The sequence below is a fragment of the Phaseolus vulgaris genome, chromosome 8 (assembly GCF_000499845.2).
Source record: "Phaseolus vulgaris cultivar G19833 chromosome 8, P. vulgaris v2.0, whole genome shotgun sequence".
In the NCBI taxonomy this organism is placed as follows: domain Eukaryota; kingdom Viridiplantae; phylum Streptophyta; class Magnoliopsida; order Fabales; family Fabaceae; genus Phaseolus; species Phaseolus vulgaris.
Window position 1 is genome coordinate 61,378,487 of NC_023752.2, and position 27,047 is coordinate 61,405,533.

The 27,047-nt window shown below is 32.8% G+C and overlaps 5 protein-coding genes across 9 annotated transcripts; 4 read left to right on the forward strand and 1 right to left on the reverse strand.

Moving 5' to 3' along the window:
- Positions 1-3,515: 3,515 nt before the first annotated feature.
- Positions 3,516-6,016, forward strand: LOC137827258 (uncharacterized). The gene is made up of 5 exons (XM_068633531.1): positions 3,516-3,656; positions 3,766-3,886; positions 3,998-4,101; positions 5,341-5,472; positions 5,765-6,016. Exons 1-5 carry the CDS (start codon positions 3,654-3,656, stop codon positions 5,789-5,791), a joined length of 387 nt encoding a protein of 128 aa, XP_068489632.1. The 5' UTR covers positions 3,516-3,653; the 3' UTR covers positions 5,792-6,016.
- Positions 6,017-8,011: 1,995 nt separating this feature from the next.
- Positions 8,012-15,430, forward strand: LOC137827259 (uncharacterized). Of its 3 annotated transcripts, none has more exons than XM_068633533.1 (14): positions 8,012-8,494; positions 8,699-8,775; positions 9,374-9,574; positions 9,912-10,009; positions 10,205-10,398; positions 10,530-10,708; positions 11,399-11,743; positions 11,829-11,893; positions 12,328-12,376; positions 12,461-12,617; positions 13,287-13,371; positions 13,458-13,527; positions 14,356-14,496; positions 14,936-15,430. In XM_068633533.1, exons 1-14 carry the CDS (start codon positions 8,398-8,400, stop codon positions 15,254-15,256), a joined length of 2,079 nt encoding a protein of 692 aa, XP_068489634.1. In that variant the 5' UTR covers positions 8,012-8,397; the 3' UTR covers positions 15,257-15,430. The 3 variants fall into 3 exon arrangements, with proteins under 3 accessions (XP_068489634.1, XP_068489635.1, XP_068489633.1); XM_068633534.1 differs by having other exon boundaries at positions 8,702-8,775; XM_068633532.1 differs by having other exon boundaries at positions 8,059-8,494; positions 8,672-8,775.
- Positions 15,431-15,925: 495 nt separating this feature from the next.
- On the reverse strand, positions 15,926-16,865 carry LOC137827261 (uncharacterized). The gene is made up of 2 exons (XM_068633535.1): positions 16,552-16,865; positions 15,926-16,292 (listed from the first exon to the last, which is right to left on the reverse strand). The coding sequence occupies exons 1-2, from the start codon at positions 16,776-16,778 to the stop codon at positions 16,121-16,123; spliced, it is 399 nt and encodes a 132-aa protein (XP_068489636.1). The 5' UTR covers positions 16,779-16,865; the 3' UTR covers positions 15,926-16,120.
- Positions 16,866-18,426: 1,561 nt separating this feature from the next.
- Positions 18,427-24,931, forward strand: LOC137827262 (dihydrolipoyllysine-residue succinyltransferase component of 2-oxoglutarate dehydrogenase complex 2, mitochondrial-like). Of its 3 annotated transcripts, none has more exons than XM_068633536.1 (15): positions 18,427-18,637; positions 18,907-18,999; positions 19,121-19,198; positions 20,228-20,285; positions 20,378-20,405; positions 21,247-21,311; positions 21,864-21,938; positions 22,045-22,100; positions 22,213-22,257; positions 22,362-22,619; positions 22,702-22,796; positions 23,383-23,473; positions 23,554-23,664; positions 23,912-24,106; positions 24,468-24,931. In XM_068633536.1, exons 2-15 carry the CDS (start codon positions 18,949-18,951, stop codon positions 24,657-24,659), a joined length of 1,398 nt encoding a protein of 465 aa, XP_068489637.1. In that variant the 5' UTR covers positions 18,427-18,637; positions 18,907-18,948; the 3' UTR covers positions 24,660-24,931. The 3 variants fall into 3 exon arrangements, with proteins under 3 accessions (XP_068489637.1, XP_068489640.1, XP_068489639.1); XM_068633539.1 differs by having other exon boundaries at positions 18,507-18,815; XM_068633538.1 differs by having other exon boundaries at positions 18,536-18,787.
- Positions 24,932-25,757: 826 nt separating this feature from the next.
- Positions 25,758-27,007, forward strand: LOC137827264 (uncharacterized). Its single transcript, XM_068633541.1, has 2 exons — positions 25,758-26,131; positions 26,655-27,007. Exons 1-2 carry the CDS (start codon positions 25,849-25,851, stop codon positions 26,762-26,764), a joined length of 393 nt encoding a protein of 130 aa, XP_068489642.1. The 5' UTR covers positions 25,758-25,848; the 3' UTR covers positions 26,765-27,007.
- The last annotated feature ends 40 nt before the right edge of the window (positions 27,008-27,047 follow it).

Genomic DNA, 27,047 nt, shown 5'->3' on the forward strand with positions numbered 1-27,047 from the left:
GGATAATGTATGGACTGATGTTTGCTGTGTATTAAGTATTGATGCCTATGTGGTAACAGAGATCTCCGAGCTTCACTGATGATCTAAGTCACATAGATTAAGATATCAGGTGGTGAGAAGCTGATGGGGGAGTTCATGCACACCGTGACATATGAGATGCACGGCTTGGGTTGTATTGAACTTACCCTGGTCCGTTGGATTCGCTGGTAATCTTTGGATCAGGTGTTAGTCTCTGGTAGGACTTACTTAATACGGGTCTTCCGGAAGACGTTATTTGTTGAATATTTTGGATGTGTAGATCCATGTGAGATCTATGTGATTGATTTATGTTGTAATTTGAAGACGATTGAATAATTGAGAAATTGGCCATGTAATTTGATTTTCTCTTTTAATTTAATTTCGTATATTATAAAATTCTATTTTCACTAGCTTACCCTTACTTTTTGTGTTGTGTTTAAACTGCGATGACTGTACTATGTACACGAGCAGATGACCATACAGGTGCAGGAAAACCTTAGAGGTTTCAGAGTTTTATTTTGAGCTATGGATATGTAAATATTTGTATTTCTATAAATCCTAATCATGTATTAGGAATGTTTTGAAAAACTCCAAGTTTGTATAGAAATACGTAGAACTTGTATTGTAATAGTTAGATGTTATTTTCTGGGGTGTTACATTTAATGGTATCATAGCAGTTCATCCTTAGGATAACCTGAGGTTAGTGGGTTTATTCTGTTTCTCCTGCGTGTAGATTTTTGTTTAAGTCTAGCCTCAAGACTTAGTTAAAAGTTTCTAATAAGATGTTTGACAAAGTTGATTTCTTGAAATCTTGTTTGTGTTTGAGTCAAATAAATTTAATTGTTATGAATAAAGATGAAAGTATTAAGAATGAAAAGAATCTTGATAGAGTGGTGAGGGTGCACACTCATGACTAGATCAAGATTATTTTCTATCTTAATTCTAAGTAGCTAGAGTACATTTTAGGGATAAGTTTTGATTGGTTTTAACTTATTTTGTATGATTATTTCTTTGAAGTTAATTTGTCTTAAAGATGTAGTTGTAAATTTTTAGTAATTTCTAATCCAATTCTTTATGTGCTTAGAAGATGGCACGTAGACCACCTACTCCTCCTCCACCAGTAGATATGCCCAACTTAACTCGGGCAATAGAGATGATGGCAACAGCCTTGCAACAACAAAGTGCTGCTATGGCACAACAGCATCAGGCCGCCCTTCATCAATTAGAAACAACTAGATTAGTAGCAAAAGCATCTCAGCTTCATCAACAACCCCATACCTTTAGTTTGGAGGATTTTATGAGACACAATCCACCCAAATTCAATGGCAAGGTAAATCCAGATGGAGCAGACCAGTGGGTGAGAGACATAGAAAGAATCTTTGAAGCTACTCAATGCCCTGAAGAGAGAACCAAGTAAGAGGTTCTCCATGGAGCGACGTGGGGAATACTTTACACCACACATTGTTATCTGTGGTATACAAAGTCATTTGCGTCTTGTAAACATTTAAATGCTCGTCCGGGTCGGTTGAGCCGTCATAGAGTTTAATGGCGAGGCCTCTCCATTTGTCAGGAAGTGGTGTGGTGATGATTTCGTCTGTAAAAGGATGACCCCTTTTACTTGACTTTCTTTCGACTGTTCCAGCTCTGGAAGCAGGATTAGTGTCGGCCGGTGTATGCGAGAGATTGGTGTCGCGGTTCGGTCGGCCATATGGGATTGGCCTTCTTGTTCGGGATTATCGACCTGTCGCTGGAGTCGCGCATTCTGCTCTCTCAATAAGGCGATTTCTTCCTCTTGGCGGTGTTTATCCTCTTCGTGTTGACGACGGTCTTCCATCCCCTTTTGCCGCAGTTCCTCCATCTGAGTTTGGAGGGTTTGAATCATAGTCATCTGTTCTGCCATAGCGTCGTTGTTGTCCCTTGTTGCAACCATTATAGCTTTAAAAATTGAAATCTTGCATCGGCCCCACGGTGGGCGCCAATTGTACCTGTTTGGAGAAATGAGGCCCAGGCACGGTCGGTTGACGTAATGAGATTGCTGATTCCTTTTTGGTGTCTCCTTCAGTTGGTCGTTCCTTTTTGGTGTCTCATTCGGTCGGGCGGGAGAGGGTACCTGCGAAGGCACTCTGACGCTCAAGTAAGTATGAGATTCTAAGCGCGGTTTCGTAAGTGAATGAAAACATACCTTTCTCTGACTTGAGCACAGTATTTATAGGATTGCCTAATGGGCTTTCTATCCCTTGGGCTCAGGGTGGTTATGGATATGTCTTGTCGTGCTCCGGAATATCCGGGTAACATATCTTCTTTAAACGCATATTCCTTATTCTTCGGAGGTGTATCTTAACCACCTTAGCTTGTCAGTCACATAGTTGCCCTTACATTTATTTTGCACTCGGTCGGTCGGTCACGTGCGTTAATCCGGTGCCTACCGGTACAGAAAAAAACTAAGAAAAACTACTTTTGATTTTTCCTTTCCAACAGTAAGTTATCTTGTGAGTAAGATTATAGTGTAACCTAACAAATCCAAAAAGTAAAACAAATAAAAAGTAATGTCAAATGTTATTTATATTGTAATTAAAATTAATTATTTATAGTAAAATTATTGATATTAAGAAGTTATTTAAAATTATAATTCTAAGTTGTAATTACATTTTTTATCATAAAAATATTAATTTAGTATATTAAAATACTTAAACCACCACTCAGAATAATTAAATTCCAAAATTCACAATAAAGTACAACTATAAATATACTTGATTATAAAAACAATGTAATACTAAAATTATTTAATTTTAAAATATTTTTAAATACACTTTTTAGTTATATTTTCTAATATTATATTTGTCATTTATTTATTTTTTAAATAAAATAGTCAACCCGTTAAATTTTCACAAATAAAAATATTTTAAAATAAAATATGGAGAAGATCATAATTTATATTTTAAATAAGAAAGTTCTATATTTAAAAAAAAAATAAAATGGTTATCATAGATTTTTTAATATTACCAGTATCGATATAAATATTTATAGATTAAAGACGAGTTACACAAATAAATATTTTAAATAATAAATAAAGTGAAAATAATTTTTAATTATAAAGAGAATTTCATTTTATAAATGTCTATAACTTATTTTATTATTTTAACTTTTAGATTTTATAATTATTTTACAAACTTAATTAATTACTGACAATAAAAAACTAAAACTATAAACATATTTATTTAATAATTATAATAAAAAATTAATTTTGTTATCATAAAGTGTCACCATACTAATGGTTTTGAAATTTAAATTTCTTTTAGAAATATAACACTTATGAGCCTTTTAATAGTATAGTTCCTCTTGAATTACTTTTTTTCTTCTTCTTCTTCTTATTATTATATTATTAATATTATTTACATAAAGTATTATTATTAGTTACTAATATTTTGATAAAATATTATTATTTATTGTAGAGACTATATTTGAAAATGAAAAGAGTGAATGTAGACCGTAGGATGAATCGAAGGGTGAAGATTAAGTGTGTGTGTGAGTATCTCATTACTTAAACCCTATTGCTCCAAAGTTATTTTCTCTCGTCTCCCCTCAAAACCCTAGCTAGCCTCTTCTCTCTTTCTGCAATCACCGAGCATCCAAAAATGGTTGGTTCTTCCTCACTCGCTTCTCAGAATTTTTGTTATCTTTTTTTCTGAATGTTGAAGTTTCTCGTTTGTTTGTGTTTTCTCTGTTTAATCATTGTTTGTTTTGCAGACAGGAGAGACCGTGAACCCAAAAGCTTACCCTCTGGCCGATGCGCAACTCTCAATAACAATACTCGATCTTGTGCAACAAGCTGCCAACTACAAGCAGCTCAAAAAGGGTGCTAATGAAGGTTTTAATCTCTTTTCTTCTTTCTTTTTCGTTCTTTCTGATGTTAAAAAAAAGAGTATATGAAGAAAAGTGGTTAAGTATGATTGGTGTTGATGCATTCGATTCGTTTCAGCCACCAAGACTCTGAACAGAGGCATTTCTGAGTTCGTTGTCATGGCGGCAGACACCGAGCCTCTTGAAATTCTACTCCATCTTCCTCTGCTTGCTGAGGACAAGGTAATCTATTTCCCTGCAAATGTTTCTTATGCAATTTAATTGTTGACAATTTATCATAAACAGCAGAATGAGAATAAACAAGAAAACTAAAATGGTAAAGAAGCTTAAAATAAGGTAAAGTATGCAAATACATTATATCAAGAGACTGAACTTCAAATATATTATTACGGAGTAAATATGTTCGTGAGCGAACGTTCTCGGACTGAACTCTGCCTTGCTGGAACTTCTAATATTTTGATCCCTCCTACTAGGGAGTTGCCGGAAAATTATAAGCACGTTAATCTGTTTAAAACTAAAAAGTGTGTAATGATTATATCTCAATGATCCGTCTCCTTGTTTTATTTTGTTTGACATAAATAATTAACTGCAACCTCTGCTGTAACATCAGAATTATATAATGATTTTTTTACTAATTGGGGATTACCATTGTAGTCATTGAGTCTCCCTTCTTTTTGTGTATTTTCCTATGATTTTTGTTTCAAACAGAATAAAGCTATTAGCATATCTTCTAAAGATTCAAATTTCAGAATATTCATGGTTCCTGTCTGACCGGAGCTGGATATGATTAGACTTGTGTTAATGCTTAGAAATGGATCTGAAGACACTCCCAATTCATAAACTGTGTCAACTATCAGTTGTAATAGCTTAATTTTCAGTTTCTGATGCTTGGGTCTTTTGCATTTGACAATAGATTATTTTCATTTTCAATTTATTAATATGCTATCTGTATGTACAACAAGTAACATTTATGTGATGCTAAACCAAACTTTTACTTTGATGGAGATTTTGCATGTTCGCAATAACCCTTGTCACGACTTTATACAAGTTATTTTCATTTGCCCCCTGTCTGTCGTATATCTATACTATTTTACTGGTTTTGTATTTTACAGTTTGTCCTTATTCCAAATATGAGGATACTTTACCATCTTATGCCTTTATTAGATTGTAAGACTTTTCTTCTGTCAGACGTCTTCCCGAGAAAATGAACATAACTTTTCATATTTTTGTGGTTGAGTTTACTGAGTGATCAATCACACATTGGAAGTTGGAAAGAAATTAGCCAGACATAATGTCGGCAAAGATTGAGATAGCTATAGATGTAAATTTCAATTTGAATAATTTTCTTTGGCCTTAGACTATCCCGTTTAATGTCATTTCAATTCTGTTATGTTTCTTGGATTTTATGTATATAGCAGCAAAGTAACCTTTACCTGTGTATGCTTAATTTGAATCTTTTAGAATGTCCCCTATGTATTCGTCCCATCAAAACAAGCACTTGGGCGGGCATGTGGCGTCACACGGCCAGTGATTGCATGTTCTGTAACAACCAATGAAGGAAGTCAGCTGAAATCACAAATTCAGCAACTAAAGGTATTCAAATGGCTTTACTTTAATATTATTCATGTAATTGCTAACTGTCTTGATCATTAGTGATGTTAAAATCTTGATAAATCATTCGACTGGTAAATGTGTTGAGTAACTATTCATTGTGTTCATTGTAATTGAGTTGTGGTAAAATCTGATAAAATCATATTTAAGTATTATATGATATCACAAGTAATAAGCTAACCAAAAATCACTGGGTCTTAAGTGGGCTCTTAACAAGTGGTTTATCTAGTTATAGTGAATAAATAAGGATTCTGAGTATTTTGTTTGTGTGCAGGACGCTATTGAGAAGCTTTTAATCTGAAAAATTGATATTCGGTATGACGGGCTTCTTGAATTGTGCTGATTGCTCCTTCAGAGGCTTTGACTGGACGAATTGTCGTGTTCAACAGGCAAAGGTGTTTTATGTGTAAACGTACATTTATATTTTATCTATCCTGCGAAAGATTGTTTTGAAAGTAATTTTGTACTGATGTTTTACACTGCTACTGTAATATGTTTAATGCTATGTATGTGGGGTGCTCTTCAATTATTTTTCTCACGTACTTTGGATAAATCAGAATAGGTTGACTTGATGTCATCCATTTTTAATGAAAAGTTACTTTTTATTTTGTATTCTAGTTTGCGAAAAAACTCGCTATCCCAAAAAAAAGGACTTTTTGTTTGGTAAAAGGACTTCTGGAATGTTGCTACTGTAGTTATTTTTCCAACAAATAATTTTTTATAAGCATTAAAAAACAATAAATGACTTGTTTTAAAATTTGTTTAAGATAAATCACTTATTTTAGAAGTTTAATAATTTACTTTGTGTATGGACAAAGTAACCACTAAATGGCTAGTGGACACATTTGAGCCTTTTGACACTTCTCTTAAATCTCTTAGGTGTATTTGTGTTGGATATATGTATTGGATACTATATTTGAAAGATACTACTATAATATATATGTATTTGTGTTGGATATATGTATTGGATACTATATTTGAAAGATACTACTATAATATATATGGTGAAATGTTTAATTAAAAAATATTAGTTGAATTTATGATAATTTTTGTACGATTCTAACATTATTTAAATAAAATATATATTAATATTTTTAAAACTCATTTAATGAGTTTTTAATATGAAAACAAATTTATTGCGGGCTTGTAAATTCAGAATGTGATCTATCTTACAGAGTTGAAATTCATAAAAAAAAAGAGAGTATAATAGAATCTGTTTGGTAACAACCAAACAAAATCAGTACACTCCTAATTGGGTTGCACCAAATTATGATAAGCATAGGTTATACCAAATCATAATGGTGTTCAAATCTTTCTGGTTGCATTACGTTTACTTAACTGTGGGGATTTCTTCTACTCATTGGTGTAGATCACTTTTTCTCTGTCTCGATTAATCCCCAGTTAATTTCTTCATGAATCCCATGATTTCTTCTTGCATTTTCATACTTTCAAACATATTGAAATTATCCAATTTGGATTCTACAATTCAAATTTTTATTTGTATCCTTGGTTCTGGAATTTTAAATTTTGAATCCATTAAATACAAATTTTTCATCCCGGAATTAAAAGAAAACAGTCATGAAAATATGTAGGTGCATTCTTTGTTTACCAATCCACTTTGAATAGTATAGCCTAAATTTGATTGTCCATTCCTAAAGTTAATAAGAAAAAAAAAGGTTAAGTCATCTCAGAAAATATATTTTAAACCAATGAAATTAAATTTATATTAATAAAAGTTTTAATTCTTTTTCATGTATAAACTTTAGTTAATTGAATGTTATTTAGTTGAAAGTAAATTACACAGGCATTTTTTTTAGATTTTCAAACATTTAGTTATATGAATATATATTTATATGATGTTTAGATAGATGAACTAATATTTTTTTAAAATTATAGGAGCTAAAGATTGTTTTTTAAATTTCAACATTCAGAAACCAATTTAACTTAAATTTAATGAATTAAAAATATATTTAAGCCATGTACGTACTATATATAGTTAGAGTTTATTTTTTAAATGTGAAAGCGAATTGACATAAACCTTAATGTAAATGGTTAAATTAAAATAATTAAGTCATGCAGTTTTTTTTTTCAAAAAAGTTAAATAGTTTTTTATTTTATTTTTAAATCTTGACCTGACATTTAACTAATAATTCATATAACGGTATGATTCAGATTTATATACGGATTCTAGATTTAAATATATAAAAAAAAAATTACGTGTTAATTAAAAAAAGATGGATAACGTAATTTTATTTTATTAAGTTCATCGTTTCGTTTCAACCATATAAACAAATCACTATAAACGAATTTTCAATTAAAATGGAGCATATAACAAGAGAAGTACAAATTACTGGAAGATGAATTCTTGATAAAATTTCTCTTTTCGATCACTCTGACATTTTTATTCTTGACAATCTTTGTTAAATATTTTTTTTATCAAAATAAAATAAAATAATTGTTAAATATTTATTCAGTCAAAATAAATTGATATATATATTTATTTAATGTGAATGTTGGTTTTGTTTTTTTCTTGAATTGTATGAGTTTGGAGTAAGCGAATTTAAGGCCGGCCACTCACAGTGGTGGCCAAATGCCACAGAGGCATTTCATTTATGCAAAAACGGAACACACTAAAATAACTATTTTAATGAATTAACAAGAAAACCGAAAAAACAAAATCCCGTTTCAGTGCAGAGAAGAAGTGAAGAGCACTGAACTTGTGATCTTCCACTACTGTGAGTAGTTTCTCAGTCCATAGGAAGCGTCACATGAGCATGAAGTTGATGCGGTTTTTGCACAAAGTAACGTTTCGCTGACTACAAATGGTGGAAGCGATGAGTTAGAGCTAGCTCGCAACGGTTCAATCCTCACGGTAGGTGGAAGGAAGGAGCGAACGCGTGTGTGTGGATGGAGGAGCAGACTTTCGTGTCGAAAGCGAGGATCGCCTTCCATTCCGCGGCGGCGAAAGCGGAGCGCGTGCTTATGGATTTCAAATCTGATCGAGGTGAGTGAGGTTCTCATGGCGCCACATCTCTCGCGACCTATTATTGGATTTCTTTTTTTGTTTATCTAGCTTTAAACAGATTTGCCTTTTTCTTCTTTCCTTCTCTTCTCCCTTCGTATTTTTAGGGAGATTTAAACAGTTAATAATTAAAATAATAATTGCTATTTTCGGAATTAGCATTGACTCAATTTGTTGACCGTGAAGAAGATCACGATAGGCACTCGTCGCCGGAAGCTGATTCTCCCAACAGCAACAACAACAACAACGAAAGCGAGTCCAAGGTATTCGGCGTGTATCAGAGTAATTAACTGTTAATTGTTAATTGTTAATTCTTCTGCTTTTGTTTATTATTTATTGTTAATATTAATTATTATTTCTTAGTTTGAACTTCGTGTTGGCCATAAAATTTGGGTGATAACTGTTTCGAAGCGGAAACGTTTTCAATCCTACCGAGGTTGGATTGTTTTTTGTTTTTTTCCCAATGTGTGCACTTTCGGGAGCTACATTTGATTATCAAACGAAACTATAATTGTTTGTTTAGTTGGGTTTTAATTTTAGGTTCGTGAAGGAAGGGAGATTTAGATTCGGTGGGATGTATTGTAATTCATTATTTGGTGAATTAATTACTAATAAACTCTGTTTCGTATTTAATTCGTTCACTCAACTCAATGTCCTTCCTCAAAATTAATTAGAATCCACAATAAGCGTGAAGGTGACATCTTCATTTTTGTGTTGTGATACGAAATCTGTCTTGGCTTAAAAGATGATTGAAATATGTTTTACCTATTTGTCTGCGTTTATGGGTAGGTAGTTATTAGGCAACATTTGTCATGTAGTGAGTGGTTACTTACTTGCACATTGGTCTTTGGGATGGTGCAGATTCGCAGTGAATTGAAGCATATAAAGTGGAGGCCTCCACATCTAGGAATAAAGCAGGATTGGCAAGATAGAATAAAGAACATCCGGAGAGGGAGAAAAGAAGTTGAAGATACAGATAAAGTTGGGGATGCGAACATGGCAATTCCATTTTACGATGATAATTTGTACACCCTGAATGTGAAGAATGATCTTGATGCCAAGGTAAGAAAATACGAAACATTTTAACTGGAGGATTCATCTTCCAACCTCCAACTGTGTGCGGATGATTGAAGTCTCCAAACCAGGAAGATAAGTCATCATATTTAACAAGAAAGTTCATATGTAAGTTAGGAATGCAAGGTATTCTTGTAATAAACTGGTTGTGGGAATCTCATGGTCTCCCTCCTTCCGGTAAATTAACTAAAGATTGCTAAAGATACAATCGGGGTTTTATTATTACTTTGCGTTTTCAATCATACAAATGAGTATCTTTTTGATATGCCAATTTATTACACATATGGGTTGCTTTAATGATGTATGAATGAAAACTTTGATTCAGGCTTCAGAATCATTTCCTTCAGTTGAAAGCCTAACTGCTGCAACTAAGGATCCCATTCCTCCGTCATCTGTACTCAAGCAATTGGCTATAGCTGTTGAGTAAGTTGTAATTGTTTTTACAAATATTTTGCCTTTTGTTGCCCTTTTTTCCTGCAGCTTTCTGTGAACTACTCCAAGGTTCTATTCAATGTTATTGTATATTTCGGCAACATAAGAAGTTTGTTCTGTCCTTCAAAAACATTATGCTCAATAATATATCTCGCTTCTTAAATTTTTATTTTACCTTTTGACTAGGGCCGGAAGTAAAGTGAAGTCAATGAAAGAATTTATAGCTTCACCAGGAGGTTCTTCACCCGCTAAAGAGAGGGCAGGCTTGAGTCTCTCTGCAGTTAAGGCTTTAGTGCTACGTGAAAAGGAGGACAATCTTACTTCGGAGTTTAGTAGCAATGATAAAGTTGTGCAGTTAATCAGTTCTCTGTTTGATCCAGGTATGTAAATTGTAGGTGGCTTGCTGATGATGTAATTACATTGAAGAACCTTTTTATGCTCTTCGTCTTCTTTAACCCACTATCTGCAATGATCTTTCACTTTCATTGTAATATTTGCAAGATATTCGCAGAGGGAGATTTCCTAACAAGAAAGATCAACTCTAATATAGAGGAAATTGTCATGACATCTTTGCCAAGAGATATTCATGGTGCTCCTCCTGAAAGCCTTGTTGTTAAGCTAGCTGAAATCATTGGAAACTACAAGACTGTCCGTAAAATGGCTCTTTTCTGGTGCAGTGTTGTTGCTGAAGTATGTTTATCTTCAAAAGAATTTCCAGTTCTGATATCATCATACTCCTTATTACTTACCAAGAGCTCTGAATTTTATTTACAATATTGATCATATATTTTCCATTATATATGAACTATTATCTAAAGTAACCAGTTTAAGGCTTATGATCTTTGTAACCGAGTGAATCATCATTACTACATTAATATCTTCATCTAGATCACAGCAAATAATTATGCAGGATCACTTAATGCCATATTGAGAAATGTCATATTTTGTTTTCTACTTGTTTTGATTTTTAATTGTTATTTTAGAAGTTTGAGAACTTCATATTGCTTGAGGAGTTGGGTAGTGAATTTTTTCCTTTTTTTGTATACTGGTCTAATAAAGTTTGCATCTAGTTATCCTTCCCTTCCCTTTGCAAATAAATTAAATTTGTGGAAAAGGCAGCAGATTATTCATATGCTGTTATTGGTAACTTCGGAAGCTTTCAAACCAAAACAACTCAATCCCACGTGTACTATAAAGCTATTTGCCTTTTTTCTCCCCTCAGATCAGTATGTCAACAAAAGAAAAAATAAATCATATGCAAATACCTTCTGGCTTAGGATCTGTTACTTGAACATAATTAGGACTAGTAATGCTAATTTTCCGTAATTACCAGCTGAGGAAGAATATTATAAACTTATTTATTTAAATTTACTGATACAGCTAAGAAAACTTTGGTATGAGGAGCAACACTTACCAGGAGTTCCCCAGAACGAGATTCCTGATTTGAAGTCATGTCTTCTATATCAACATTTTCAAGTAATTAATTGCTGCATCTCTCGGAAAATGTTCCGCAGTATTGCCACTGAATCTTTAGACTCTATGATGATACAAGCTAGTTCAGGCACAAAAGAATCATCTGATAATAATGTTGGAGCTCCTGCAAGCCCTGTTTTATATGCTAGAGTAAACAGTGGGGAGCTTATTCTACGACTTGGTGCAGATCGTCTTGCTGGAGATATGACACTGTTGGAAACTGGCGAGCCTGTGTATTCTCCACTCACCCAGGTTTGACAGATATTTATTTTTTTATATATAATTACTACTCAAACACACTGTTATAATTTAGATCTTTGAACTATTTTATGTATAGGAAGGGCCTTTGCTTACAGAAGATCTAATCAAGGAAACAGAGGAGTTTGTGCTGCGGACAGGGAGGTATGTAAGCTATCTGCTATTCATTTTTTTACCATCCATTATCTCATATCTAAATGCATTTTCCCTTTTCCTTGTATATATGTATAGTGTGTATTTGATCCCAGTTCACTGTTCTATATCATGAACTTTTTTATTAAATAATCAATTTCTTCTTGCTTCTTGGGCTCTTTATTGCTTGTTAGATGTGTTCCTCTACACCTTTGTGAATTGTTTCACACGATCTAAAACCTATTAATATGACCTATTGACTCACTTCTAGACTGTGTCCAGGACCAGTATCTGTCTAGCTAGAGTCTGAACCTAAGAACTAATTTCTAGGATTTGCATTGATGGACTAGTTGATCAACAAAACATTCACAGAATGCTATTTTATAATACATTGATGATCATATAGCCGTTTCTCATTTGATTACTATGTTACCTTTTATGGTCAGTGTTGGTGCTGGGTGCTCCCAATTGCTGTCTGATATGCAAGCTTTCAAGGTAAGGCTCTCCCAATGGCTTCTTACTATATTGAATGTACCTAATGTTTTGTTTGAGTTAGTTCCGTTTGTTATCATATTTTAGGCTGCAAATCCTGGATGTATTTTGGAGGATTTTGTAAGATGGCACTCTCCTCCTGATTGGACAGACAATGAGGCAAGTGTCGAGGATAGTGATGTTTTTGATAGTGGTGAGTTATTGTCTGCCAGAGGTCAGCTAAGTCGGCGAATGCAAAAAGAAGGTATACTTTCAGTCTTTTTCATCATGGATTGATACTTAAATTCTGCTGCAACTATTTTGTTGTCCATTTTTATGTCAGTGGAGCATCAACATCTGGTAAAATTGTGGATTTACTTTGCTTGAAACAATATTTTGTGGACTGTATCTTATCACAAACTGTGAGTAAAATTTTACAATATGATTTGGGGAGTTGCAAGGCAGGCATGCATAGAATCTTCAGTATACATGATGAGAATTTTTCATCGCAGGTTGTTGTAAAAACTTTTGTGGCTAAGTGGTCAGTTTTGGTTCTAGAATGTCTAACTGTATAGTTTGAATAATTTTGAGTGTTGAATTAATAATTTCCTTTGTCAGTCAATTCAATTGATATCAGCATAGATGATTAGGTTTCATATTCCTAACTGCCTTGGGAAACCACAGAATTGAAAGTATTGACACCCTATGCCTCAATCTATATAGCATTTCAGTAAGATATATATTGCCTAAACTGGATATTATATCATATTTATGGTAAATCATTATGCAGACAAGTGAATCTTGAGTATTGTCTTACTTTTATTGAAAGTTATAACCCACAAAATCTGCAAGAAACATGGGAACAGTTGAACACTTATTTTTTTCTGATTCATACTGCTACTCTTCTCTTAACTTCATTACATGTCAATGATAGGTAATTTGTGGCGTGAATTGTGGGAAACATCAAAACCAGTACCAGCTGTTAAGCAGGCACCTCTGTTTGATGAGGATTTGGCAGTGTAAGTTGATGATGAGGATTTTTTGTATTAAAAAATATTTCAACCAAAAAGCCATATCTTGAATCCCGTGTTTCATTCATTTATAGGGAGGGCATCCTAAATGCTTTTGAGGACATCCATCCATCTGATCTTTTTGAACAGCTGTTTGTTTCTTTGGTAAGTTCTATATTTAATCTTTTATCACATTGGTTAGTTTTGTTGTATATTGATAGTTTCATTTATCATTACATGATGGATCTTGAAAGTATTACTATCACTACTCGTATGTGGTGTACAGTTTTTTTATTTTTTTTTTAATTTGAAAATTGTGTTTTTTGATTTCTTGGAATCTGGCGACTGAATCTAAAGCAGATTGTAGAATATATATTGATAGAATGTATAGACATCTAGGCATTTTTTGCGATGAAATATAGTAGTACATTTAATATTTTTCTGTGTAAGGAGGGTGGGTAAGGCTTCTGTTGTTGTAAGGAGGATGTTCTTCTGTTACATAGTAGGACTAATAGTAATAGTCTTTGTCATTAAAAGAAAAATGATAGCCTTCACTGGACTCAGTGTACTCTCAATTAAATACAACAATAAACATTGTTGTCTTTTTTTCGTAATAAAAGAAAATGTAAGACAAACACTTAGTAGGCATCGTGCTGATCAAACTTAGAACTCCTTGCCATACAGACTTCAGTAGCATTGGCTGTTAAAGGTTTGTGAGGGCTAAAACATTTGCTCTTTTATGTCACCAATTTTTGTGCTAAAGAAATATAATTGTTCTGAACTTTTAATTATTTCAGAATTTTTAAATCACAAAGCATTATGTTCCAAAATATATCTTGATTGATGAATTTCGTAATAATGCTATAGCTTTGTAAAGTTTCTTGATAGAAATGCACTGTGTTCTTTTTACTCTTAACAAGTTGTCTCAATTTGATTGATATCTATTGGTGCTTGTACCATTTCTAATCATAACCTTTGGTTTTAATTATATAGCTTGGTTTAGGGTTTGCAATGGCTGAACCTATGCTGTCTAGTAACAGTGACTTCTCGAAGTTATTCTATGACTGCAAGGAGTACATAGTTGTCGCTTGTCAAAGCAGCAAATTGAATGAGAAAGTTGATGATCTTGTCCAGGTGAGTACTCTCTAGAATAAGTGACTTAATATATAGCATCTCTCGGAATCCATGCGAAGCTTCAGATCTCTCTCTATATTGATTAATACTTGAATGAAATGAATGGTCAATGTGACATGTAATCCAGTGGAGAAAATTCTTACCTTATCCTCATATTTGAACAGTCGTCCACTATATAAATAAATTTATTAAGCAGAGTCTCGAAGACCATCACAATGCACGAAACTTGTAACTTTTATGAATACTCCCTTCCAGAACTATATAGTTTACCTCTTTTAGCATACAAGCTCGTTGATAACCCTACCTGTAAGCTCATGGGGAACAAAAAAATTATTCCACCGGACATGTAATTGATACCAAAACTGTTGGTAGTTGATTTTATCAGCAACTATTTGCTAATACATTTAATAGAGAACTTAATGGTTACGTTCCTGCGTAGGCATATGAAACAGTGGAGAGAATGTTATTGAATCCTGAAGAAGCACTGAAGATGATTAAGCAGACAGAGGAATCAGCTATGGTTACTGATGAACCAAAGAGCCCGTTGAAGAGGCTTAGCCTTATGTTTGCCGGCAAAGATAAACTATTGAGGAGGTCTCTCTCAAAGGATCAGATAAATGATGAAGAAAAGTCTGGTCGGCAATCATTCTCAAGTTTCTTTGATAGCAAGTCATCTTTGTTCTCAAAGAAGCCGCCAAAGTCTGAATCCCCATCTCCTTCTGAGAAATCTTCTCTCGATGCTGGTTGGACAGTTGTATAGACAAATTTCATCTTCACTGTGTTTATTGAGGATACGCAATATTTTTTGGGTTCCCCTGCAGATAACTGTAAATTTTCTTTATTCTTAATACATGGTTGTTAATACTTCATTCTTTTTATTAAGGGAATTGAAGATATTTCTTTTTGGCTTTAGTAAATATAATGTTATTTGTTAGCTCTGCCTGCTTACACGTGTACTGTTGGAATAACCTTTGAGATACTCCTCAGGCTTGGCTTGACAACTCTTTGTAAGAATTCGGTTATGGCTGATAGAAATTGATCTATTAATACAAATATTGCCAATTTATGTTTAAGAAATTGTGTCCGTAGTAAATATTGTTAAATTAGTTAAGAAAAGAGCTTGAAATAAAAAGTTTAATGTGATAGAGATAAAAAGTGAGGAAATTGTCATAAAAGATGGTTCATGAACAATACAACTTTTACATTAATGATATGATACACTTTTCAGTCTAATTTTCGGTACTAAAAGAAACATAACCATTGAGGGTAAACTTCTTTAGTGCCAAGAAGTTATATTATTAAATATCAATCACTAATCATATTATTTTTTTGTTTTTGTCTATTTTGGGGGTAGAAACCCACTGAATCAGGCACGAACAATTTGGTTTCACGAGATTGTAATAGCAGAATAGCTAATAATAATACCATGTTTGTTAATGGGAACACAAATTACTCTTGAGATGTTTTATCATCTGAACAAAAAGATACACCAAAATACACATTGATAAGATACAATCATGCAGTAGTGGTTCAAAGCATTATGAGGTTAGTTATCAAGTTAAAGTAATCTTGTTTCTTCCTCCTTGACCTCCTCTTGCCCACTAAGTACTATGCCCCTGTTTATTCATCTTCTATCATCTTCTTCTTCATCTTCTTCTTCATCTTCATCTTCTCCTTCATCTTCATCTTCATCTTCATCATCAACCTTCTGCTCTTCATCTGACTTAGGGAAAGAGTTGGCAAGGAAACCCGGGACAACAAAATTTGAGACGAAGTACATTGCTAGAAGCACACCACTGCAATGTATAGAGAATTTTTGAGTTAAATTCTAGACTTCAAAGATCATAGCCTCCATTTTGGAGCAGAAGGCTGTTTTATAGCCTGAGCCAAGTGCCAAATTCAATTATAATAAGGAGAAGAGTGCCACATTGTTGACATAATTTAATACTTATTGAAAACCATAGAGTGAGGAAAAAAAACTAATCTTCTAATAAATTTCATTTAAGAATTTAGAGGATGTGTTGTGAAGGAAAAAAGAAAGGTGTTGGACTGCACCCTATTGGGAGTAAGGATGATAGGTCACCGGATTCTGCTGGGGAAACAACCATTAAATGTGGGAGTGCCTTGGTACTCAATGAAGTTGGTGAAGGTAAGTGCAGGAGAAGTGGAGGTTGGTGAGTAGAAAGGCAAAACAGTTTGCAGGTGTGGCTTATATGATGTAGCTGATGTTTGAGTTTTGCATGCAAGGGAAGCAGTGAAGATTGTAGCTGGAGGCACCTCATGAAGAAGAAGCTTTTGCTTGTTCAGTTGGTTGCTCTTTCAGGAATTGAGATAATGTTTGGGACTGAGGGGATTTTTCACTTAACATATCATCCTTTCTGAAGGGTCCCATTTTCTTTTTGTGTTGTAGACTTTGAGGTGGAGTTAGCCTAATCTTTTCAGACCCAAAACTCAAATAATGAGAGTGTATCAGTTTTATACAATTCTTCTTATAGTGTGGTAGACTTAGATATAAATATATATAATAAAAGATAAATTTGTAATTAAATTATATAAAAATATTAAAATAATAGTATTAAATTATATCTATAATAAAAGATAAATTTGTAATTAAATTATATAAAAATATTAAAATAATAGTATTAAGATTATAATGTTGTGGTATAAAAAATATAGACTGTGAATATATTTATGCTCTTTTGTTAATTTGTTTAGTGAAATTGATCAATTTAAAATTATGTTAATCAAATTACATTCTAAACTGATATTTTAATCAACTGGTATTTTAATTTAGAGAAAGTCACGTACTTCTATCCAATACGTACTTCCTTCTTAAATTTATAAAAGAAATAAAAATAAAAAGTCAACAAGATCATAATACTTTTTTTTTAATTCTGCCTAACTTTATGTATGTTGAATAATATATTAATACAGGTATGTTTTATTTAAGATGTTTAACCACAAAAGAAATTTACAATCACTGTCAAACATTGAGCAGAAACACCAATAAAATTTGTATATAAGATTTCTAGAATAAGAATAATCAATAAAAAAGTAAAAACATTGATTTATATTTAATTTTTTAAACATAGAATAATTAAATACATATTTAGTATTATATATAATATAAGGAAAATACATGTAACAGGTGTTTGTGCAATTTTTGCTGTTATGATATCTTATTTCAATAAGTTAGAAATTAATATTTATATTAATTTATAAATTTATTTAAATATAATATTTACATTGTTTTATATTTGATATATTTGATCTATAATTTGAATAAAGAAAAAGAATAAACATAACGCGTGGAGTTATTTTTATTGAAATGAGTGGTTTATATTTATGATTTTTTTATAATTTTAAAATATAATTAATTATAAAATAAGAATATAGAATGTTTTAAAAAAGAAAACCTTATATTGTATAAATATATTTAATAATATTCAAAACTTAGTATTTATATATATACATATTATATAAGTAAATACATAATTAGGAAATTTATTTATTTCCTTTGCACAAAATAACTCTTACATTGATATTTAATTAGGCTATGACAAGGCTTGAAATTATGAGTTTGAAGGAAACTAAATTTTTGAAACCATAAGGACACATAGTTTTAAATCACACAATTTTTTCTATTTTTTTAAATCACAAAAAAAAATATAGTTTGGACAGTGAAACCACATATTTTTTACTAATTTTTCAATGACGTAATTGATTTTTATTAATTTCATTTTAAAAAATATAATTATAAATAAACTTTAACTTCATCTAACTCACTTTTATCTTAAAAAAAAAGAATTAGTTTGATTAAAAAAGTATTATTTTATTAATTTTGAATAAAATCATAAATTGATTTGATTGATACAAAATTTTGACCATCATAAATTGAATATAAATTGTGAAAGGTGATGAAGAAAAACAATATTTAAACACCTGTATACTTGACATGATAAATTCCCAAATTTCAGGGCAATAATAAGAAAGAATTAGGGAAATTTGACATAAGAAATTAGAAATACAATTATAGAGAATCATAGAGGGAGAATAGTATAATATTTTTCTTCAGAACTTGTTGGCGGCGATCTCCGTTCCATCGTCAACCCTACCTTCCTTCTTGCGTTTCGCTGTTCAGGTTCCACACTTTTCTTTTCACTCTCTCTTCTTCAATCTTTCGCTGTGCCTTTTCCATTTCTTTGTTTCGAAACTAGCATTCTATTGTTCTGCACCGCAATTTCTCAAATCTGAATCTGGAACGTTCAATCGGAAGAATCCATCGCAATAGGTGTATTGTTACTGCTGCTTTGTGAAACGTAATGCGATATGTTATGATGCATGTATTTTTCAGATTACTCCGATGATTTTTATGGTTTTGTTTTTTGGATTTGGTGTTTGTCGAATTAGGTTTGAATTCCGGAAGAAGAAGAGATTTCTGATCGCATAATCATGTTTGGTGTGGTAAGGCGAAGGGTTGCTTCTGGCAGCCCGTCTCCTCGGGTAAGAGCTGAATCTTTGTAAACGCTTTTGATGAATTTTTAATTTGAATGTGTTTGGGTTGATCCATGGATTCATGCTTAAGTTTAAGCGAAGCCTGATGCCTATTTTGCAATTGTTTCAGCTTATAGGTCAGTCAGTTCAGAAAATTCGGGCTGGCCTCTCTGGTTCTGCTAGAGTTTCTTCCACTGTCGAGAAAGAGGTGTTTGTCTTACTTTTTTTTTCTTTTTGCATCCTAATCTGTTAATATGTTTTATCCTCTTTGCACAAGGTACTGATGATCACTTAAATGTTATTTTTGGCATGTGGTTAATCATGCTGTTTGTTTCTTCAAAGAAGGGAATGTTCGTCTTTAGCCCCTCAAAATAAGATCACATCCTTTTCGTCCCTCGGTTTGGCAAATGTGTCATGCCTGGTCTCTGTTTCAATATATATAATGAACCACAAAATTATGGCTGTATTTTTAGGGACTAAAGACTTACATTTCTATATTTATAGAAAATAAAGATATTAATTCTTTGGGATATGTGTTTAATGTATGTAACCTTCACAGTAGAATGTGAAATTAATGGTTGTGCTTTTTGATAAAAAAAATCTGTAGCTTGCAAAAACTCTGATTATCATCTGTTACATTTCATTTCATTTTCTAACCTTTTTCTTCCTTTTTATACATCTATGGCTTATGGATTGTTCATAGGTTTCGAATTTAATTTCTGTTTATGCTCTTTTCTGTTGTGTGTTGTTTGAATATTGTTCAAAATTTGAATGGATTATCAGATGACTGTTCAAATTCAATGTGACAGGGTAGAGATTTAGTTTTTTTGCTCAACTCTATCAGCAAAGTTTGCCACTTACAAAGTGATACATAGACAGACTGCCAGTTTAGTCAGACTGTACTATGTAAATTTATTGGGACCGTCTTATGCAGCGTCTAGTCAGACTGTACTATGTAAATTTATTGGGACAGTCTTATTCAGCGTGGATGATGTTTTATTAACTAGATTATTTTGTGCACTCTTCTATTTATTGATTTTTTTAACTGTTAAACGTACATGCTTTAGTCATTCATCACTCCATGACAGTATATCATGCATACAGGTGATGATTGATGGCCTCATTATTTATTTCTTCTCGTTGTTACTCATGGTCTTCTTTGTTATAAGGGGGTAATCTACTTGCTATTCGTATTCTTTTGAAGTTTCTTACAACTATTTTGTTTTATGTTTGACAGATAGTGTTTCATTCAGACGGATGTGGATTTGTAAGGAACTTCTGTAGTATAACATCTGGTAATTTTGGGTGCATTTTAGAGGCTATTGTCTTAATTAGTTTAATGATTTCTTGTATTTTTTAATTTAAGTCATTAATATTGTTGCTGCAGGATCCGGGATTAATTCTAAGGCTATGAGGTTAGTGACATCACATTGATATTCAGTCCCAGGCTTTATTCAAGTATTGAATTCTATTTAGTTTTGATAAAAAAGTTTGGGTTTGAAATTGGAAGATGCAATAGTAAGGGTGCACTTGGTTAAGCATTTTGGTTTTTCCTTGAAAATAACAAGCACATCTGAAAACATGTTTGTTGTAGTTATAGACATACTTAAAATTAGCTGAAAATGGAAACATAAAATCTAGCTCTCGAACCAGATCTTCAAATGTTAGAATTAGATTTGGCAGCTTTAAATTGTTTTCTTAAAAACAACAAAGAGTTTGGAGAAAAATAATATAATGTAGAAAGGTTTTCTATATCCAGGCTTTTCAGGAGAAAAAAGTGAATTGGTAATAAAAATGAAAAAATTAAACTATTTTCAGTGTGCTAACCAATTGAATCCTTAATTTTAGTTGTGACAAATTTCAGTACCAACAGTCCTTGCTTTTTTCAGTCTTATTTGGTTGCAAATTTTACACTTTTTCTCTTGTGTTGCTGCTAATGCATAGGTTATGCACGTAAACATTCATATCATGTTGTCATCGTCATATAAATACTAAGTATTTAAATTTGGTGGTGTTCTAAGTGCATTGGATGTCCCAGAGACATAATTTGAAATGACGTATTTTTAAGTCAGTTGCATTTTGGGTATTCTTGTTTCATTTAATTTGTACTCAATCTAATTCTGTTGATAATCTTTTCACATGGAGTTTGGGGTGTCCAATAATGAGAAATCATTAATTGACGAGTTGATGGAATGGAAAGTTTTTACAGTTTCTCATCCTGAGACACTGTTTTGATATTGTGTTTTTGTTATGTAGGGTGGTTTTTCATCCAGAGGCAGTAGCTTTTCGAACCTGGGGGCGTCCATTTTCTTCAGACAATGGTGAGACATTGACATGCATATTCTTCTGTGGTTCAAGTTTTTTTCTTTTGTGAAGCATGACTCGACATATCTAATGCATTTTCTAATATGTTTAACTCTTATAAAGTTGTTGAAAGAGGAGACAATCCATGAATATGAAAAAGCATTGCATCTGTCTTTAAAAAGGATTATATTGTTCCTTATATCTGTTTGAAAACATTGACATCTAGTAATATTTAGTATGGTTAGAATAAGTAATAATCACCGAGTCTATTGATTTTATAATTTTCATCATGATTTTGAAGTCTCGTATATAATCGACATGGGCTACATAGTTTATTTGAAACTTTCTTGTGTATATTTTTTGTACTATGTAAATGGAACTTATATGTAGGAATTTGGTGAATGTTCTAAATTTCATTTTCACTTTATATGAGAGTCTAGTATCTAGGACCAAAGAAATAAGAGTTGATTATTGATGTCATTCATTTATATGGCATTTAGGTTGTCTAACTAACTCGTTTTATTCTGGCTTTTGATTGATGGTTATTGTTATTTATATGTGTGATAAAGGAGATACGGTCGATGTTGTGGTCCCTCCTCTGGCTGAATCTATCGCTGATGGAACTCTGGCAAACTTTTTGAAGAGTACGTTGATCCTCAAATATGTTTTTTATTCTATCTATTTGAATGGTATTTTTTATGAATTATTGGTGAGTGACCATCATGTTTTTATTTGATAAATGAAAATCAGGGCCTGGTGACAGGGTTAAGGCTGATGAGCCAATTGCTCAAATTGAAACAGATAAGGTGCCATGTTGGAACAAGCAAATATTTGTGAAGGATTCTGATGGTTATAAACAGATCTGATCTTCATTTTTAGAATAATTAATTCTGTATGTTGTTCTTATTCCTTAATTAGGTGACAATCGATGTTTCAAGTCCTGAGTCAGGTGTCATTCTGAAGGTACAGTTTGATTGCTTAAATGGTTTTTATCCAACCACTCCAGAATGATAGAAGTTATTACTTGTATTAAATTTTGTTTGTGTGATCTATTTAATGGTTTGCAGTTTCTAGCCAATGAAGGGGATACTGTTGAGCCAGGTAACAAGATAGCAATCATTTCAAGGTCTGCTGACGCAACTCATGTTGCTCCATCTGAGACTACATCTGAGAAAGCTGCTCCTCAGCCAACGCCAAAGGTTAGTGAGGAGAAGAAAGCTCCCAAAGTTGAAACCCAACCTGCTAAAGAGAAGCCCAAAGCACCTCCTTCCGCATTGAGTTCTCCCACTGAACCCCAACTTCCTCCCAAAGAAAGAGAAAGGCGGGTGAGTCATTGAGATTTTTTTCCTACTGAGTTATATTTAGCAAGCATGAAAGTTCTTTTGATGTTTTCTGTTGTTATCAAAGGTTCCTATGACAAGGCTTCGGAAACGAGTTGCTACACGGCTGAAAGATTCCCAGAACACATTTGCTATGCTCACAACCTTCAATGAAGTTGATATGTATGTTTTGTTGATTTTTGAAGTATATCTAAAGCTTTGAATATTGCTTTAGTTTGTGTGTTTTCACCCGTAATAAATATTCAGTATTATACATTATTGGGTTTTTGATCTAATGGAACAATGTTTTCTAAATTTAATGAAGCCCTCAAGAAAAATCTGTAGCTATGAATCTATGATACACTGGAAAGTCATGGCATTTCTGTTAATTTTTCTTGTTCTTTGTCAGATCAACATGATTGTGTGTTCTCTTAAATTCTACTTGCGGGCTTGGTTTGTTTGTTTGTTTGTTTGTTTTTTTTTGTTTAGAGGAAGATAGACCATGGATTAACGTACATATGCATTCGGGTCAAAATCTTTTTCCCTTGGATTTGTGTTTAACTTTTTTCTCATCTATACATGTAATATTACATTATGCCACTTTGTTAGTTTCTGTGTGATAACACCAGTATCATGGGACATTCTGTTGAGGGGGGGATGTAATTTAGTTATAATGTGGGACATTCTTAATGCTGAGTTTCCTGTCATTTAGTAATTTAGTAGATTACTTTTTTCAATATTTCCCTTATTGTTTTTCTCTTGATGACAGGACTAATTTGATGAAGCTCCGTTCTGATTATAAGGATGCTTTTGTTGAAAAACACGGAGTCAAGTTGGGGCTTATGTCAGGCTTTGTCAAAGTATGTTTTCTATTTACAAGTATAGACTAGCTTGGCTTTATCTTTTTTATTTCCTCATACTTTTGTGGTGTCCATGTTAGGCTGCTGTCAACGCACTCCAACATCAACCAATTGTCAATGCAGTCATTGATGGGGATGATATTATATACAGAGATTATATAGATATCAGCATAGCCGTTGGTACTCCGAAGGTTTTTACCAGCCACACCATTACCTTTTCTCATTTACTTTGTTTGTGTAGAGAAATCTATCAATCAATCATTATACTATCTCTTGACGAAACTTTGCTATTTTCAATAAACTTGTGTCAACTACTGTCATGGCTATTGGAGCTAATTAACAAATATACTGTTAAATTTGCAATTCTTTTGCTTGGCTATGGAAGTTATCAACATGCATGTGTGTTTTAACGATTATTGACCCTCAATTCCATCCCAGGGCCTTGTTGTTCCTGTTATCCGCAATGCAGAAACCATGAACTTTGCTGATATAGAAAAGCAAATCAATGCTTTTGCTAAGAAGGCAAATGATGGAACTTTATCAATTGATGAGATGGCTGGAGGCACTCTTACAATATCCAACGGTGGTGTTTATGGAAGCCTTTTGAGTACCCCTATTATCAACCCCCCTCAGGTTTGGAAGTTCTAACAAGATATAAATCATGACATTCTTTGTTATATATTCGAAGCTGTTTTGTCTTTGTTAATGTGATAGTACTTCATCATTGATTGCTTTCCTTCTATCTTATTAGTAGGTTCCGGCATTGTTTGTCATTTAATGAAAATGGTCATTATTTGTCCCCACTAAATTATCAAAATGCTATTTGTTTCACGAAAAGATCACTGTAATTCAAAATATCAAGCTAAATTACGAATAGTTACTAGTTAAATTTATATCAATGATGTTTTTAATGCTGCAAATAATTGTTAACAATTTGTATAATAAACTGATAACTATTTAGAAAGAAAACTCATGCAGCTATTGTTTTTGGCAGTCTGCAATCTTGGGTATGCATTCCATAGTGAGCCGTCCTACGGTTGTTGGAGGAAATGTTGTCCCAAGACCATTGATGTACGTTGCTCTAACATATGACCATAGAATTATCGATGGAAGAGAGGCAGTGTTCTTTCTGCGCCGCATCAAAGATATCGTGGAGGATCCTCGCAGGCTTTTGCTTGACATATAATTTGGATGGAGTAATTAAACCTCAATTCAAATACCATAATGGGTACCCATTTGTTTGGCTTTTGAATTCGGCTGCCCGTAATTTATAATCTGTAATGAGCAAACTCTTTAGGATCATATATATTCAGCATGTTTGTGTTTTTTCTGCTCACTATTCCTCTCATTTAATATGAAGAGGGTCACAGTTTTTTGCTCCAAAAATGTATGAAAGAACTATGAAACTATATGTAGGGGTTGTCCCTGAAGTAATAATGCGATTTCTTTTCCATCGCACTTTATGCCGCAGTACTTTTTTGCCGATGAAATTTCTGATACATATCATTTTAATTTCCAAATAATTCTGGCAAAAACTAAATTTGTTAGAATTCATGTGTTATTGTGTTCTTCGCGGCATAAAATGTAGTGTCTCCCAAGCCTTGATGGTTCCAAGTCATCCTAAAATAATACAATGGATGATTATACTTCCATTGACACTCGTGGGAGCTAGCTGTATACGCAGGTGCAAAATTTTACAACGGATGCAAGATCTAACTGGGCCTCTGCATTTGCTGGTGCTACCGGGTACCAGCTCAATCTCATATTAAGAGAGTTTTTAGACATATTCTTCCTACAATTTCGAAGTTTCTTCTTGTATTGTATTTTCAAAAATACTGAACTATTTACAAAAAATTAGGAAAAATATGGAAAAAATTCAATTCTGAAAAACTTAATTTAGAATAGTGATGTGAAAATCCAAATCTTAAGATATATTTTAAAATACTAAATATTTTAGAATACTAAATATACTAAATATACTGAATACATTTTAACCTGTATTATACTCCTATTTAAAAATTAAAGAGTGCATTTTAATCATTTATGGTGTCTAGAAAGCAAGTGCTAATTTTCAATTTTGGAGAGTGAACTTTAGTTTGGTGCCTTGCAAGTGAAAAAAACAAACATGCGTAGGAATAATCTCTTAAGGAAACCTGAAGAGACCGGTAAAATTGATGTTGTCAGAAGTTATTCTAAACCTCCTTAGGTGTTGGAAAGAAAAGCATGGCATATAATTCTTTGCCTAACCTCACAACTCTCCAAAAGTAGCTTATAACCACATACTCTCAAACTCCAAATCAACACTTCATTATTTTTTTTGCCTCCTCTCATCTTACATTCACCACACAAATAAAGGTTTAAGCAATTATACAAAGATGATACAACTTTTATTCATGCTTTTGATTATCCAAATGGCATTAATCCTAATATTATCTTTTGCAAATCCAATACGAAAATTGGTGGCGAAGGGGCTAGACCTTTCGAAGCAGGGGAGGGGCCCCTTGGTCACAAAAACTGTGGCAGCAACCATGCTTGTGGTCTTCAGCTCCACCGTCTATACCATAACCCAAATGCAAAAGCGTTTAAAGGATTCTGCCACAGTTAATCCAACTGATGAGGTTGTCATGGCATATCGTCTCTTGGAAGCATCTCTCTTGGGTAACTTATTTCCTTACAATACCTGCATTACTTATTTCATCAAGCTTAAATTCATCACAATTTCAAATTTTGACATTTATGCGTTAAGAAGTGAACTTTAAACTTAATTTTACCTTATAAAATCGATTTATAAAGTGAGGTTTGCACCCACTTACATGTTATGAAATGTTTTTATCTCTAGTCAACTTGAAATTACATCCCCTCATGCTGAAACCTATGTGCGTGAGACTATATTCATAGATGGTCTGATAGCGGTATGATGATAACGTAGCCTGATAAGTCAATAATTTTTTTTAGGATAGACTCTATTATGATAATTAAGAAACCTAAATCAACTTGATAAAACTGGTTTATAAGGTGAGTTGTACAACGAATTTTTTGGTTGCTGATTCAAACGTTCTAACTAGGCACCAAATGAATTCTAGCATGTATCAATGAACATAGATTTTTCTTTTGCCACTTATTCTGCTATATTATGTGCAGAAAGAACAGATAACTTTAAACCCTATTTATTATTGGGCAGGATTCTCTCTATTCCTTGGATTGATTATCGACAGACAACATTATTATATAAGGGAGATTAATTTACTGAGGAAGAGCTTGGAAACAGCGAAAAAACAAAATCCCAAGTAAACGGAATGTGAGATAGCGGTTGCACGTAACCAATATCCTGAACAGGAAAATTCTGAAGCTTGAAGATGTTGCGTGTTCTTCTAGGAATGTTCAACACTCAGAATTGAATTGAATTGAATTGAATTGAATTGAATTGAGCATATGTACATAATTCTTCTAATTGTGTCTGCAGTTCGTATAAATTATTCATTTTACTTTTATGTAACAATTACTCAATATAAATAATAGTTTCACATTTGAATATGCGAATGCTTCCGTGAATGAGAAAAGAATAATTATGAAT

What these genes read in the sequence shown, in the direction of transcription:
- LOC137827258 (XM_068633531.1), top strand. An exon ending in CAAAAAGGGTGCTAATGAAG is followed by an intron (nt 3,887 to 3,997) that starts GTTTTAATCTCT and finishes GATTCGTTTCAG; the next exon opens with CCACCAAGACTCTGAACAGA. An exon ending in CACAAATTCAGCAACTAAAG is followed by an intron (nt 5,473 to 5,764) that starts GTATTCAAATGG and finishes GTTTGTGTGCAG; the next exon opens with GACGCTATTGAGAAGCTTTT.
- LOC137827259 (XM_068633532.1), top strand. Translation starts at nt 8,398, where the DNA reads ATGGAGGAGCAGACTTTCGTGTCGAAAGCGAGGATCGCCTTCCATTCC. An exon ending in ACAACGAAAGCGAGTCCAAG is followed by an intron (nt 8,776 to 9,373) that starts GTATTCGGCGTG and finishes GGGATGGTGCAG; the next exon opens with ATTCGCAGTGAATTGAAGCA. An exon ending in AAGTTGATGATCTTGTCCAG is followed by an intron (nt 14,497 to 14,935) that starts GTGAGTACTCTC and finishes GTTCCTGCGTAG; the next exon opens with GCATATGAAACAGTGGAGAG.
- LOC137827261 (XM_068633535.1), bottom strand. Translation starts at nt 16,778, where the DNA reads ATGAGGTGCCTCCAGCTACAATCTTCACTGCTTCCCTTGCATGCAAAA. An exon ending in TCATCCTTACTCCCAATAGG is followed by an intron (nt 16,293 to 16,551) that starts GTGCAGTCCAAC and finishes TATACATTGCAG; the next exon opens with TGGTGTGCTTCTAGCAATGT.
- LOC137827262 (XM_068633536.1), top strand. Translation starts at nt 18,949, where the DNA reads ATGTTTGGTGTGGTAAGGCGAAGGGTTGCTTCTGGCAGCCCGTCTCCT. An exon ending in CTTCCACTGTCGAGAAAGAG is followed by an intron (nt 19,199 to 20,227) that starts GTGTTTGTCTTA and finishes TATGTTTGACAG; the next exon opens with ATAGTGTTTCATTCAGACGG. An exon ending in CTCAAATTGAAACAGATAAG is followed by an intron (nt 22,101 to 22,212) that starts GTGCCATGTTGG and finishes TTCCTTAATTAG; the next exon opens with GTGACAATCGATGTTTCAAG.
- LOC137827264 (XM_068633541.1), top strand. Translation starts at nt 25,849, where the DNA reads ATGATACAACTTTTATTCATGCTTTTGATTATCCAAATGGCATTAATC. An exon ending in CTTGGAAGCATCTCTCTTGG is followed by an intron (nt 26,132 to 26,654) that starts GTAACTTATTTC and finishes ATTATTGGGCAG; the next exon opens with GATTCTCTCTATTCCTTGGA.